A 16720-nucleotide genomic window follows, 5' to 3' on the forward strand; every position below is an offset into this window, starting at 1 on the left:
TCTTTCTGTTTCTGCCGGTCGTGGAAGCTCTGCATCTCTCCATCCATTCTAAATGAAAGCCTTGCCAGATAAAGTATTCTTGGCTGCATGTTCTTCTCATTTAGTACCCTGAATATGTCTTGCCAGGCCTTTCTGGCTTGCCAGGTCTCTGTGGATAGGTCTGACGTTATTCTGATGTTCCTCTCTCTGTAATTCACCTCCATTTTTGAAAAAGTTTCTCTGGGTATAGAATTCTAGGTTGTAGGTTTCCTTCAGCAGTTTAAAGATGTTACTCCATTGTCTTTTGTCTTACATAGTTTTTGATAACAAAACTTTCTTTTAATTTGTTCCTCTGTAAATAATTCTCTTTTTTCTCTGGCTGCCTTTAAGATTTTCTCTTTAGCACTTATTTTCAGTAATTTGATTATGATGTATCCTGGTGAAATTTTCTTTGTGTTAATCCTGTTTGGGATATATTAAGTCTCTTAAGGATCTGTGATTTTATTGTTTTCACCAAATTTGGGGAAATTTTGGCCAATATTTAATTCTTTCTTTGTGCCCTATTCCCTCTTTCCCCTGGGACTCCAATTACACATGTTATGTTGTTTGATATTGTTCCACAGGTCACTGAGACTCTGTTTTTTGGTCTTTTTTTTCCTTCTCCAGTCTTTCTTTTTTTTCTATGTTTCATCTTGGATCATTTCTATTATTATACTTCTATATACTTATAGTTCAACAATCTTTTCTTCTGCAGTATCTAATCTGTTCTTGATGCCAACAGTGAATTTTTCATTTCAGATATTTAATTTTCCATCTCTAGAAACTCCATCTAGCTATTTTTAAATATATATTTTCCCTCTCTTCTCACTAAACCTATGTTTTTTTTTCAATAGTTGAGCATAGTTATAATAGTTTTTTAATATCCCTGAGTGCTTATAACATCTCTATTATTCCTCAGACTGTTTTTGCTAATTGATTTTTCTCTTGGTTATAGGTCATATTTTCCTGCTTCTTGACACTCTTACTAATTTTTTATTGAATGCTGAATGTTAAGAATTTTATGTTGTTGGGTCTAGATTTTACTGTCTTCTTTTGAAGAACGTTGGGCTTTGTTATGGTAGGGATTTGTTCCTTGTGTCCAGTTTGATCCTTTTGAAGTTCGTACTTAAACTTTGTTAGCCTAAGTCTGGAGTAGCCTTTACTTTCAGGATTAGCCACATTACTGAGACATAGCCCTCTAGAATCTGTATTACTTCTCTGAGTGATGAATAACATCTCTCCATTGAGGCTGGCTGAAATGCAAATGACTCCCAGACTTGAGTAAGGTCTGAGGAATGTCCAGTTCCCAGTTCCCAGACAGTTCTTCATCTAAACTTATGGAATTTCTTCTAATACTTCTACATCTTATTATTCAATACAAACTGAATGGGGTCCTTATGCAGATTTCTGGAGTTCTTTTTTCTTTGTAGAGCCCACCTTTCTAGAACTCTGCCCCTTAACGTTAGGTGCCTCAGACTCTCTAAATTCTGACCTCTACCTCACCTCCTCAACTCAGCAAAAACAGTTGTTCTCTATTGGAGTGCCTCTTTCATGTTGCATGGTTGAGACTGTGCCTCCAGGAAGAGGCCCAGAGTGATTGCAGGGCTCACCTCATTTGTTTCTTTTCTATCAGGGATCACAGACCTGCACTACCTGTTGTCCAATGTCTAAAACAATTATTTCATATATTTTATGTAGTTTAATTTTTTTTTAAGATAGAAGGTTTAATCTGATTTCTGTCATTTTATCATAGCTCAAAGTAGAAGTCCTTTCTTATATTTCAAAAATGAATCTTGGAAAACAGTTTGGCAGCTCCTCAAAAAGTTAAACATAATCATATGACCCAGGAATTCTACTACTAAGTATATATTCAAAAGAATTGAAAGGAAGGACTCAAATGAATATTTGTATATCCATGTTCACAGTAGCATAATTTGCAATAGCCAAACTTTGGAAGGGACCCAGTGTTCAACAAAAGATGAATGGATAAACAAAATGTAGCAAATACATATAACAGAATATTATTCAACCTTAAAAAGGAATGAAATGCTGATACAGGCTACAACATGGATCAGTCTTGAAGATATTAAGTTTTGTGAAATAAGCCAAACACTAAGGACAGATACTGTATGATTCCATTTGTATGAGGTACCAAGAGTAGGCAAATTCTTTGAGACGTAAAGTAGAGGCTGGGGGAAGGGGTGGATGGCAAGTTACTATTTAATGAGTACAGAGTTTTAGTTGGGGAAGATTAAAAAGTTCTGGAGATGGATGGTGGTGATGATTACATAACATTGTGACTATACTTAATGTCACTGAAATGTATACTTAAAAATGGTTAAGATAGCAAATTGCGTGTATATATATATACACATATATATATATTACCACAATAAAAAAATTACCAAAAAAGAAAAATTTTCCATCTACAATAAAGGATTTCTGACAAATCTTTCAAACATTCCAATAAAAATCTGACTCCAACACAACACATAAATGCAACGCATGATTATAAACTAGATCATTTTGGTATAAAGCATAGCATTGCCCAACTGGCAAAACTCAAAAGAGATCTGAGGATTAGACAGTAGTAACTTATCATTGTGAATTCCTGATTTTGATGATTGTACTGTGTTTATGAAGGAGAATATTTATAGGAAATACGCACAAAAGTCCAGGATGATGGGGCATCAGGTTGGCAACCTACTCTCATTGGTTCAAAGAAAAGAAGATTGTTTGTAATGGATTTGAAATTTTTCTCTAAGTTTTTTGCAGTTTCAAATTTTTAAAACATAGATGAAAATATTAAAAACAATTGTATAATATTATCACATTGATCTGGTAAGAGCAGAATTACCTACAGTAAAATCACAGTAAACCATGTGTTAGCCATAGTAAAAAGTTTAAAATTAAAACAATTAAAAAAATTAAAAAAAATTAAATTAAAAACCTTTAAAAAATAAAAAAAAAGGTAAAATATAACTGGGATTGGATTCAGTGAAGAACAAAGTCCCTGTTTCATACTGAAACTCCATGTATTGTTTTATAAGAGAGTAAAAGGGGAAAAAGACAAAACCAAGGAGGACTAACAAGCACATATACAAACTTGCCAGCAAATGTCTGATAAATGGCCAGAAACCAATTCATACTTACACGATGGTTTTTCCAATATGCAAAAATGATTTCTCCACAAATTCCCGAACACTATGGACTTCCCCAGTAGCTATGACAAAATCCTCTGGCTCATCATTCTGCAACATCAGCCACATAGCCTAGAAAGAGAGAGAGGCAAATCCAAGTCAAAGTGCATCCAGCTGTCACTTGAGAAATATAATGGTATCAGAAACAGGTAATTGGAGGGGCGCTTGGGTGGCATGGTTGGTTAAGCGACCAACTCTTGGTTTTGGCTCAGGTCATGATCTCAGGGTCTTGAGATCAAGTCCCATGGCGGGGCTCTGCTCTCAGAGTGCAGTCTGCTTAAATTCTCTCTCCCTCTCCCTCACGTGTCCTCCCCCGCCCCACCACACGCACACACTCTCTCTCTAAAATGAATAAATAAATCTGTAAAAAAAAAATAATTGGAGATGGACATTGCTAAAAGGTAAACTGAGGCATATTAAATTTTTTTTGCCAAGAGTTTATTGGAGCATACATCAATTCGAATAAGGCAGCACTAAACCAAAGGTGATTAGGAGCGCTATACCAACAGAAACTAGGAGCAGAGTTTTCAGAGTAGACACTGAAGCAAAGTAAACAAATTTTGTGACTGACTATAGTTTACAGAGTTGCCTTATTTGAAAAAGCAGAGGTAGCTGTTTGTGACTCGTTGTTCTTAAGGTTCATTTTGTTGGATTTGAGTGCACTGACTCTGGCTTAGGTTTTGGTTCACCTACATAGGCTGTTAAGGCATTAAAAGTCACCTCAATCTAAGGCCACCTTATTTGAAGACTTTGACATGTACAGCTAGAAAATGACAATGAATTTACTACACTATTCTCAACATCACAGTTCTCAAACTTTAATGTGCATCAGAATCATCAAGGGAACATCTCAGCACAGATGCCTGGGACACAGAAGTTCAGACTCAGTAGACTGGAAGGACATGTTTTAGGCATCCTGATTCTCACACAGCAGGTCCTTGGGCTACAATTTAAAGGAACAAGATGTTCAAGAGTATCTGTGGCAAAGAAACTTTCCATAGTATATTTAAGAAAAGAAGAGTTTAAAAAGAATTGCCCAATTTTCCTTGATATCATGGATGGAAGGTAAGAAAAAGTCATTTAAAGACAGATGATCTTCCTCAAAAGTGGAACCAAATTTCCTAACAATAAAGTTGGAAATTTTCCAGCATGTTGACATAAAAAATCCAAGTAAGTCAAGAATCATTAAAGGGAAAACCATTATGTAACGAACAACACTGCCACTTCTTTTTTTTTTTTTTAAGATTTTATTTATTTGACAGAGAGAGATACAGCGAGAGAGGGAACACAATCAGGGGGAGTGGGAGAGGGAGAAGCAGGCTTCCCGCTGAGCAGGGAGCCCGATGCGGGGTTCGATCCTAGGACCCTGGGATCATGACCTGAGCCGAAGGCAGACGCTTAACGACTGAGCCACCCAGGCGCCCCTAGCACTGCCACTTCTAAAAAGTTATTTGAGTGGCAATAAGAATGCATCAGAGTTCAGGATTCGTCAGGCAGCATTTCAAGGTCAAGTGCTCAGTGCATGCATCATACGGTGTACTTTTTCAACAGGAACAAGAAGTCTAGTTGGGCAACAGTGCAGCTGCGTGTCTCAGACACAAACTGGTAGCAACGGTCACAGCCCTGCTCCACTTGGTTATAACAACTTTTATCAGCCACACACAGGCCTATCGTTTCTACAGTTTGGAACTGTACATTAATTTTAATGATTTTGTTACACAGATTGAAGACGCAGATTAAAAAACACAACAGTATAGCTCGTGTGTGACTGACCGCAGCATGCCTCTTTAAGAAAATCAAAGCCAACAACAATGACAACAACTGTTTTTTTCATCATTCTCACCCACTTTTCAAAATAAAATAGGTAAAAATAATAGACACTTCATTAGAACACAGTCCCCAATATTATGTGTATTACACTCTGGTTCTAACATTTAAAGAAAACTGTGCTGGTTGGTGTCTCCCTCGTTGCTATTGGATAAGCTGAAAAATAAGTTGCTGAAGCCAATGGAGCAGCTTCTTTTTTCTCAGAGGATACAACCCAAAAAAGTTTAATTCCTCTTTATTCATTTGAATTTGTGGCATCCTTCTAAAAAAAATAGATATTTATCTTTTACTTGAAGTTATTTCTTGTGAATATTTTGTATTTTTGGTCTATTGTAAGACTTTTCCATCCTATTTTTGTTCTATGGAGGATGAGACTTTTGGCGGTTTTATGCGCCTTGGAGGTGGGCACACTGGGTGGGACAATGGCAATAGATTCAGGTCAGTGACACACTGAGAAGTAACCAATGAAAGTGTCTTGGCTAGGAGACAGTTTTGCTGGCATTCATGAAATACCTCCAAGTGTCATGCATTAAGAAATCACAGATGATGAATTTAGTCACAACACTTTAAAAATTCACACTAGTTAGATTAGTATTAATAATAAAACTTGATCCATTTTTAAAAGGCACAAAACGCAAGATGTTCTCTTTATTGGGATAGTCCATGCAGCACAGAGTCTCCAAAATCCTTGTACCTCTGAGACCTCAGGGCCATTTCACACTATTAAAAATGCTCTGGGCTGAGGAGGAGTGGGGTCTGTGCCCAGCACCCTCTGTTGTTAAGGTCCCCACAGAGGTGTTTTTGTTATGGGCACCGAGGCTCATGTGCATTATCAGTGGCCTGGTGGGGGGCTAGCTCCTTGTGTCTCTGTGTCTTGCACGTGCAGTTCCCGTGGCCTAGAATGCCCTCTTCTCTCCTCTGTCTGGAAACTCTGACCTTTCCTTCCAGATCCCACACAAGAGCCCAGGTCTAGTCCTTGGAATGAATTCATATTATCTCACTGAGTTTCCATGTGACCAATGGCACACAGTATGGTTGACTTCACTGGGACTGAGACTGCCCTTTGGCCACCCTTCCCCAGCTAAGCTGACTCTCCCACCTCCCCTGAGCGCATACATGCACACACATGCACACACACACACTTGTTTTGGCTTTCTTCAAAATACTTTCAAAGTTTTTAGGAAAAACTAAATTATGCTTCTGGCTAGAATTTCTATTTGAACATTTTTCTGAGGGATTTGTGTATACACTTACATGTGTTTTACTCAAATTTCCATTCTAAAAATAACATTTAAAATAGGTCTTTCAGGACTGCTCAGCTTATTTTATTTCTTTTGAAACACTATGTTGTGCTAGAATGGTTTTGAAAATAATTATATTTTTAGTCATGTGAAAGAAAGCAAGGGCTTGCTAAAAATAAAAGGAGAAAATATGATTACTGGTTAATGGTGGATTACTTTAAACACTGGGCAAGTTCCCTGGTAGTTGTTTTGTTCCCCAACAGGAATCTTGGGATCAGTAGGAGCCTCTCACTTTCACTAAAGTGAGTGCCAAGAATCTGCTCTTTTCTTTTCCATCAGACTATCTGCGGCCTTTGACCTATCAATTTCTAGGCATTTCCTCTAAAGTTCATATTGTACCAGACTCCAGTCTGGGAATGGGAAGGGAAAGGATATACAACTCCAGATTTATTTGTTATTACTGAATAGTTTACTGGTTTTAACAGAGGGAAAGGGCTTTGTTTAAATTTCCACTGAGCATAATTAATGGTTATTGACTGGTAAATGAAGAACAGGTGACATTCTGGATTAGAAGATAAATGATCTTGTGTTCTGATGTGATAATGGGTTAGTAATTTGCCACAAAGCCGAGGCCCAGTGCATCCCATCATAATGCTAGATCATGTCCAGGACACAAAGGCCCCTGTGTGAGAAGTACTCAGCCATTCCCCTCCTTATACAGCTGCACACGTTGATTTGGTCCATTTATTCTCTGATGGACAGCACAACGGAGGCAAAAGCTCACCACTTCTCACCTTCCTGTTCACATGCTGAACATATGACCCATGACACTGCCAGGCCACAATCTGTGATCAAATCGCCACTTGGCTTTGGCTTCCGACTATAGAAACAATTTTGAGGTTACATGTTTTAGATGTCAATCCTCTCTCTTTGTCTCTCAAGGAATGAAGGAGAAAAAAGAGAGTCTTCCCACATTCTTTCAGTGCCCTTTAAGGATATGACTGACTTATCCACTTCCTCAGATACTTATTTACTTTCAGCCGTGACCTGATCACCAGTGCAAACAAAAAAAATCTCCTGCTTTTTAATCCATCCCACAGGGAGGAAAGACAATCAGTTAAGGAATGTACCAAGGCTTCAGATTCTTCGACATAAAAATGTCCCTTAACAGCAAATGAAGAGTGCGGTCTTCAAATCATGTCTCACGTTCATTTTGCTTTTAAGGTACGTGAAGTAGAAATCTGACGCCATACCATTGACATCTGAAGGCAGAGTGTAGATGGTTATAAGCATTAGTTAAATTTGGACATGCGTTATCTTGTAGCTGTATAATTATAGATAGAAGCTATCAGTTCTGTAAATCTAATTTAGAGAAGTCAAAATAAAACTGTAGAAAATTTGAGTGAAAACACTGCCTCCCACAATCTACTCTTTGGCCATTCAAGTCATGAACGCGGAAGTAGGCACTGAAGGATCATTCCTCCTTCCTTGATTTGGTAGCTCTGGAGGCTGTTCACAGCTGGACCAGTGAAGGAGAACACCCAAAGTACATCACCACAGCCGACTAACTATACCTGATTCCATGCATGCCTTTTGGGGTGTGATGTGTGTTTGTCTTAAAAATCTGGATTCTACAATTGCTTCCACCTCGCCATTAACCTCCGGTTCAGTATCCAAGCCACAAACACTTATTAACTGAGCTGTCATCCATGAATAACAAGATTTGTTAATCAAGGTTATGTTTAACTATATTTATTTGACTGCTGCTTTTTTAGTCCTGTGCTTTGTGCTCTATGTGCTACTGTCATAAAAATAATCTTAAAACAGAACTAAATATATATATATATATATATTTCGGTGGAGAAAGTCTATGAAATAATTCTAATAAAAACCATAGGAATTTGAACAAATGGATATTTAAATTCCCAATTAAAAAATGCCAACTGGGGCTCCATTCACTTACATTTTGTCTTTAAACTTGGTTCAGTAGCTGTTTTCATGATAACAGCCTGGTATTCACAGTTTGGGTCAGGACTTCAAGTAGTCTTGTGCTAGGTCAGGCCTTATGCTTTGCGGTACTCACATCGGCAGGTCTGAGGGTTAGCATGGGAGACTCCCCCCTACTATGACATAGTTGGGAAACAGGTACTACATGATTATATAAATAAAATTGATATCAAGAAAATCATCTAGCATAAAACCAGAGGTTGGCCTTAAGGACTTCTCAATCTATTCATTTTCTTCATGGGCAAAAATACTGTGGTTTGTGGATTCCTTTGATAAAGAGGCCTTCAGACATTTTTAAGATACTAAGTTACTGAAGAGGAAAAGAATCATTAGATAATAAATAAAAACAACGAAAACAACAGAACACAATTTAGAAAGCAACAGAGCTCTTCTTACTTTTGCTGTTAACCTATTATTATAGGTTGATGCACCACAAGAAAAATACGCACCACAAGAAAAAGGCTGTGTCAAAATCTGCCTTGCCCTGCTTTCATTCCAGCCATGTACACCGATCTACAAATTCCAAGGCTGAGGGTTAGTTTTTCTCATCCCTGGATGAGAACTGAAAACCTAAAAGCTCCTAGTCTTGCATTAATCATTCTGAAATCAATTTTTCGGGGATACCATATGCAGATTCAAGTTATGTATTTATTTCTTCTATGACTCTTTGAGTATATTTCACTCTTATATTTGTTCCATTTCTTTTTCAGGCACACCAATTATGCTCATGTTGTATCTCTTTTCTTCTGTCTTCTATGCCTATTATACCCTATCTAATCATTTTTACGCTTGGTCTTTTCCATATTATTTTATGTGGTTTCTTCCTGCCACTGATTGTTTTCAGTAACATTTATTTTAAATTCCATTGCTAAGGTGGCTTCAGTTTCTGGACCGATTTTCTTTTTCTCTTCCATATCTTTCCTGATTACTTCCAGCTTCACTCCTTCATTTATTTTCTTTAAGTCAGGGGTCAGCTAACTTTTTCTTAAAGGGCAAGGTAGTAAATATTTTAGGCTTCTGAGCCATCTAGTACCTAACACAAGTACTCAACACTGCTGTGTGGTGCAAGAACAGCCACAGACAGAGCAGAAACAAATGGGCACGGCTGTGTTTCAATAAAACATTATTTACAAACACAGTCAACTGGCCCATGGACTGCTGTAATAGTTTTTAGCAAACTGAACACAAACATGTTGCCTATAATTTTCTGAAATCTATGGAGGACAATGAACTGAGCTCCGGCAATGTATTTTTCTTTGAATAATATTCCTTAGGATATGGGCTATTCACCTGTTTTGCTCCTTTTCTTCTCCTTGCAATCCTTTCTTCACTCTCACCTCCAGTATAGATCCTGGGGTAGTGCCCTTCCGATTATTAATACTATTTGAACAAGGTGGGATATTTGCTGAAGAATCGTATGAGGAGGCACAGGAAAGCACGCCGAGGGCGGCCTGCTGCTGCATTTCAAACTTCTCTCAAAACCCTCTCATGAACCCCGTACATTTTCTGCCCCAGGACAAGGCTGCCTTCCTTTATCAGCCGTTGTGTGGTTCGTGTGGCTCACAGAACAGTCTGTCAATCACCAGGCTGCTATGGAGCTGTGTGCGGTACTGCCTCCTCTCTGCCCCTCCCCCGGATCATAGCCTGCATCGACTCTCAGCTAGGAGGCTATGGCACAGATGGTAAAACCGGCTTCTCCTTCAGCAGCGTCTCCCTGCCACTCGGCAGTATCGACGCGGGTATCCATAAAGATGGTCTCCCTTCCTCTGTAATACCATTTTGTGGCCGTTTAGGACTGAAAATTAATTTGAGCAAAATCTACAGCTTGTATGTATGTTTAGCATAACATATTCTGAGCGAGTGCATAAGGAATTATTTTAAGCAATTATGTATATCCCAAAATTATGTGACCATATAATATATGAAAAGACTTTAATGAAAAATCCACATATAAATAAATCCACTTGTCTAATGCTGCTTAATAAGCCATCCTAAAACTTAGTGGTTTAAACCTTTTTATTGCTCAGGATTCTGTGAGCTAGGAATTTAGGAGGGCTCGGGGCAGATGGCTCATCTCTGCTCCCTGTGGCCGAGGTAATCTGAATGGCCACCCTCACAGGTCTGGGTCCCTTGGTGCTAAATGTACCTCAGTTCTCCTTCACATGTCCCCCAACCCTGCAGTCTCTCATCATCTAGCTCAAGCTTTTTTATAGAAGCTGAAAGGCCAGAGTCACTTCCTCTACATACTGCTGGTTATAGGGTCAGCCCAAATTTCAACAAAGGGGAAAGAGACCTCCCCCTTTATGAGAAGAGTGGTAGAGTCACAGAGCAAACAGGCCTGCCGAATGGGAGGGATTATTGCAGCCATCTCTAGAAAAAATCTATTGCAAAAGGCTATCTTGTGATGACTATAACATAAGCTGATTGTTTCAATATAGTAATGAAATGACTATGTTTGCCTTTGATATAAGCATTACTGCATCAGTCTGTAGTTTCTATATAGAGAGCTCTATCATTAACATCGTGCAGCATTAGGTTTATATGAGGGCAACAGTAATTCGCAGACTAACACCTGGAATATGGAAACTCACTTTCAGGTCACTGTAATTTAACAAATGCTCTAACTTGGCCCTCATACCATTACTGTCACAACATACTTCCCAGAAGTGGTTGTTTCCTGGAGCGTGCCCAGCCACCTACCTCAACCAGGTGTTTCCAATTACCTGTTCCCACTCGTATACCCAGGTAAGCCATTCTAGAATTAGTTCCTGGCTTGGCAGGAACAATATAAAAGCTGTGGGCATGCAGCAGGAAGTTACTTTATACTCATGACCACCTGATCGTCCATCTCTCTGCTCATGGTTCCTGGCCTAAACATGTTCTTGGGAAGCCAGCTCTGACTTTTCTGTGACCTTACCTTCAAGCCCATCCTGACCACCTGGTTCTGCCTCTCAGTCTGACTCTGACCTTTGGAATCCCACTTCTGGGCTGGTTCCGGGCTCCCTGAATAACAGGTCCTAGCATTGCCATAGCTCTCTCTCAGTTCCAGGTTTGATAATCATGGTTACCAGTAAATCAAAACTATAGACACACCATATTACGTGCATTAAGGGAGATGTAGATAGGACTATACAAGCTTAGTCTAAAACAATGCTGCCCAATAGAAATACAATGCAAGCCATCTATTGAATTTAAAAATTTCAATTAGCCACATTAAAAAAGTAAAAAGGTAAAACTAATTTCAATGTTTTATTTAACCCAATATATAAAGTACGGTATCATTTCAATATAAAATGTCATCAAGATAGTCTACATTATTTTTCTGTGTACTAAGTCTTTGAAGTCCAGCGTGTATTTTGCATTTATAGCCCATCTCAGTTCAGACTGAGCACCTTGTGAGTGCTCAGTAAGCACATGCAGCTAGTGGACCCTGCATGGGACGGGTCAGGGCTGAAGAGTCAGTCATCCTCTTGTAGGGAAGGAGAGTCCACATACTATGTGATGCACTGCCCTAATTCTGTTTGCTCAACCTGTCAAAGATTCTATTAGGGCTTCATGGAGGAAGCCTCCTCATCTCTGCAGCAGAGATGGAGGAATAATCCTCCTCTCCTCCCTCCTTTGTTATTGTCTTCACCGCCTGACTTTTTCTGTACTGATTTCATCAGTCATGGCAACTAGGTGACAGAGAACTTGAAAAGCAGTATAACTAGCTCCTAACTTATGATCACCTATATTTGAATGTTTGCCTTGTCCACGTACAAATGGGCAACAATACCACGTTTCTAGGTATTTATTCCCCAATTAGCATACCTGGGGAGTAAATACTTAGAGAACCACTTACAGGTATGTTGGAAGGCAGTGTTGAAGAGAAGAAGCAGGCACTCTCAAATTTTAGTGTGCGTTAGAATCATGCATAAGATTAAAACACAGACTGCTGGCTTCCTCCAGCCCAAGAACTTCTCATTCAATAGCCCTGGGGTGGGACCTGAAGATTTGTATTTCTAAGAAGGTCCAGGGCTAAGCTGAGGCTGCTTATCTGGGGACCACAATGACAAACACTGCATGTTGTGGCAGGAGCTCAAACTTGGAATCGGACCACCTGTGTTTAAACCCCAGGTCCAGGGCTCACCTGGTAACTTCTGGCAAGTTCCTTAATCTTCCCGTTCCTCAGACAAATGAGAACAATAACAGTACTTACCTCATAGGGCCGTTTTTAGGATTAAATAGGTTAATATAGGTAAAGTGCCTGGAACAGTGCCTGGGATACAGTGAGTGTTTAAAGACTATTATTTATCATGATGATGATGATGACAACGATAATTATGTAGCCTGTGAGGGTTATTGGTGCCTGGGAGGATCTAGTTTCTCTCCATGATCAAATTCTTACACCTATATATGGCATGGGGAGGGAAGACTGAAAGGGTGGAGTGAACTTAATCCTGATTCTGTTAGTCAGAGCTGTAGAATTTTATAGCTGGAAGGGGCTGCAGAGATGTTCTCATCCAATTCAATTCATTTTAGAGGTGAAGCAACTGAAACCAGGGAGACTATGTGACTTGCTTAAAATCACATACCTAGTTAGTGCCAGAGCTGGGACCCAGTTCCTCTTTAAGTATTCTTTTTAGTGCATTGGGTGAACATGCATTTTCATGAAAAATTCTATTAGAAATGGTTGTTAGGAATAGCTGCATGGACTTCTGTGGGCTAACCTCATACTGTTAGTCAATATTCATGGAAAATTTGGGCGCCAGATGCCAGGCACTCTGCTAGACTCTGACAGTATATCAGGGAGGGATAAACAAGGTAGATGCTGTGCTTGACTTATGGATCACCAACATTTATATACGAAAAGTGTTTTAAAAGTTCGACATTTGATTTAAGAAAGAATATCTGAGACATAAACTCCAGGTAGTAGTCAGAAGACACTAGGCATGGAAGCTTTCTAAAACCTTTCTCCTAAGGAAGACTATCCTTACCCACAGCTCTTATTGAGGGAGTGAATCAGGCAGCCATTTTTAAGCCGGGTGACCGGTCTCTATACCTGCCCTCCTTCCCAACTCCCTTATCATGGATGGAGACCTGACGTATTCTGGGTCAATCAGTCTCAAAAGAGTCTGTGTAAGAGACCCAGAGACTGAATGAGCAGTACAGCACTGGACACTGGGGCTGGATGACTGCCACACAGAGTCAGCCAGCCCCGCTGAAGCCAAGGGGAGGCCCGCAGAAGAAGCAGAGCCGAGCTGAGCACCGAGACATATTTGGGTAGAGGAGTGGGAAAAGACAGCCTACAAGGCTTGGGGGGGCAGTGAGGGGAGAGATGCACAGACAAACAAGAAAGCAGATTTCACTTTCCAGTTCCTGTAAAGTATCCCAACACTCTTCATGATAAATCCCTTTTTACTTGAATTTCTCTGAGTTGGTTTCTGCTCCTTGTGCCAATAAATTCAGATGATGACAGCTGCAGATGGAACAAGACTGTCAGAACTTTGCTGAGTCTGAGTGCGTGGGACCAATCATGTATCAGGCTCTGTACTCAGTGTGAGAAGGCAGTTCCAAAGGCGATAAGGCACCATTAGAGACCTTAGAATCCATATAGAAGACTGCCAAGTGCCCGACGGCAACCAAAATAACAAAAGGCCAATGAGATAAATGCTAGCAGGAAAGGAGGTATGGGAGCACAAAGAGGAGACAATTACTGCACAGGAGAGGAGTAGGAGAGATCCAGAGAATTCTTAGTCTGTTTTTTAATCCCAGCGAACCCTGTTCACTGCCCAGTCTTAAGCTCCTCTAAAGACTGCAGGCTAGGACGGATATACCATCTTTCTAACTGGGAATTAGTGTCCCATTTAACTTGTTCATTTGAACTCATTTCAAATGTGTTTCCCCACAGTGTTCTCATTCACAAAAATCAGGATTTCAAATTAAAAGTGACTCTCCCACTCAATACTCTTAAAACTATATTTGAATGGATTTAGACTTAATCATTATGCCTTTAATTTTTGGTTGCTAAATATAAAAATATCCCAACATCAACAATGCTGTTCTTCTGGGAGGTCAAATTACCCTTATGGACTTGGTCTTATCCATGAGCATAACGTTTCTGTTATCATAATTATTTCCTCGATGCTGACTCTGTACTGTCCCTGATTGAAAGAGAAGAAAAGGGAAGCATTCTATTTAAGACAACATTTATTGTAGCAGCAATATTGGAGCCTAGTGATACAGGAGGAAAGAAATTCCACTATATATAAGAAGCAATAATTTAGGGACAACTTCCCCTCCAATAAGGTCCCCTCCACACTACTGAAAACTGAACAAAAAGCCTCTTTGTGTTCTCCAAATTAAAAAAAAAAAAAAATCAAGAGAGCTCCTAAAAGTTCAATTATTTTGAAAACACATAGATGGTGACAGGAGATTTTTTGGGGGAGTATTTGTAAATCTAGATGAAATCTAGAAAAATAAGCCTTTAATACGTTGAATTAACATTTTCAAAATATTTAACTTATCAAGTATTTGGAAATTCCAAACTGTCCAAAAAACATTTTTTAAAAATCTTTAGCAAAGCTTACCTCAAATTACCACCCTGGAGAATAAACATTTATTTTTGGTGACTAAAATTTCCAGTAGTCTGACAAGTATCAGTGACTGCTCGAGATCCGTTATTAACAATAAAAAATTGTCTATTACTACACAACACCATAAGTAATGTCATTTAGCAAACACTAAAGGTCAAGAGCTGAGGAGCAATCTTTTCTGTTAATATAACACAACATTTTTCACATTCATTTCATATGAATGAACAATGTCTTCATTGTTTTCCTGAACACTAATTTAGTGTTGTATTTTTTTGCTTGTGTCAATGAGTGTCAAAATATTGTTCTTTAAATACATGAAAGTATTTGCATAGAGCTTTATTACTGATCTTTAGATGTTAGCCAGGGGCAAAATAAAACAGAGAAGCTCCAGTTGAGAAATCTCACTAGCAATGAAAAGCAAGAGTCTTTAACATATTCTGCTTTTCTGCCAATTTTTTTCCCCAAGTACACAATGGTTTATTTACCCCACAACTGGTGAAATTAAAAGTAATGTTGAGCACAATAAAACTATACTTCAACTACAAGATGTAAGGATTCCAGTTCCGTAAAAATGAAACAGAAAGTTTGCAAGGAAGAATACAAAAACCCTTAAGAGGAAGTTCTAAGATCCTGACATGAATTAAAATACAATACCATATAAACCAATTACAGAAAAGCCAAGAGACACAGTGTATTTCAACAAGGAACTGAGAAACAGATGGATAATTTTTATTAAGTTATGTCTTTCTGCATCATCTCATCATTAAATGCTCCATTACCTATAATGATTTGCATTTATCCTAGTTATTAAGAAAAATAAAGCCACCACATTTTCTGTCTCTTCAAAGGTGGAGAGTCCACAACCAGGTATCTGATGCGGTTTTCGATTCTGTTTTTTCCCTCCCTCACACTAATTATCTTGTCTTCGTGGTACTGCCCTAAAAGACAAAATGCCCTTTCACAGAAGTGCAGGTTCCAGCTGATGGGTTACTCACTACGAAACTGCAGGGCTGTACCCTGGTTGCGGTCAGGAAAGAGCAGTCCCAGAACTCGGTGCCAGGACAGGCTAGTAAAGGCCACGCTCGCATCGCGAGAAACCAGACCAGCCTTTCAAGTCAAGTGTTGGCTTGTAGACATGTAAGTTAATCAGCTATGAAATAACCACCACAATGTTCTTATTGATCACGAAGGGCTTATGACGCAACTTTTGGCCTGGAGAGGATCTGTGCTTCATTCTTTCAGTCTCCAACTTTCAGAGAGAGAGAGAGAGCACTTTGGGAGCGGTGTTTACAAAAGACAGATGCTAACTTCACGATTTGAACCTTCCTAGGAAGATGTGCAACGTACCGGGTCTTCAAAATGGAATGTACCAAAACCCCTCACGTTCACATTCCTATTACGCTTTTTCAAAGAACATGATAGTGTTTCCATTTTGTTGCACTTAGGAAGAGTCAAACGGTATTTAGAAAACCTCAAACAGATAACATTTCAAAACTAAATTTTAAATGTGTTCCCGGAAGTCTTTTTTCTTCACCGGGAGACACTAGGTAATATTGGGAATTTTGTTTTAAAAGCAATGTTATTGATTTAGAGAACAACTATTGAACATTAATTTAAGAAGCTGGTAATTTTAAAGGACTCAGATGTGTGCAGGCAGAATATTTTGCAGTAAATTTTGACTGCTCTTGAAAATGAGCAAATCTTCAGTTCCCATTTCTACTAAATTCTTTCTAAAATCATAGAGGGAAAAACTAAGTGGGTGAGGGTGATTTGTGCCATCAGAGCTTTAGGACATATTCTAAGACGTTGCTAACGGTGGGCCATTGGGTCATCCACAGACCTGATGATAAAA

At 39.0% G+C, this 16720-nt stretch overlaps 1 protein-coding gene across 1 annotated transcript in view; it reads right to left on the minus strand.

The window, feature by feature from the left end:
* GMDS (GDP-mannose 4,6-dehydratase) overlaps nucleotides 1-16720 on the minus strand; it is a gene marked incomplete at its 5' end in the record, with an annotated part of 322994 nt that overhangs the window by 121468 nt on the left and 184806 nt on the right. Inside the window, one exon of the mRNA XM_081827535.1 lies at nucleotides 3172-3290. Within this exon, the coding sequence (XP_081683661.1) occupies nucleotides 3172-3290 (119 nt within the window). The remainder of the gene's footprint in view (nucleotides 1-3171; nucleotides 3291-16720) is intronic.

This window comes from Leptonychotes weddellii, chromosome 8 (assembly GCF_054177405.1).
Source record: "Leptonychotes weddellii isolate Sample4059 chromosome 8, ASM5417740v2, whole genome shotgun sequence".
Taxonomy (NCBI): Eukaryota; Metazoa; Chordata; class Mammalia; order Carnivora; family Phocidae; genus Leptonychotes; species Leptonychotes weddellii.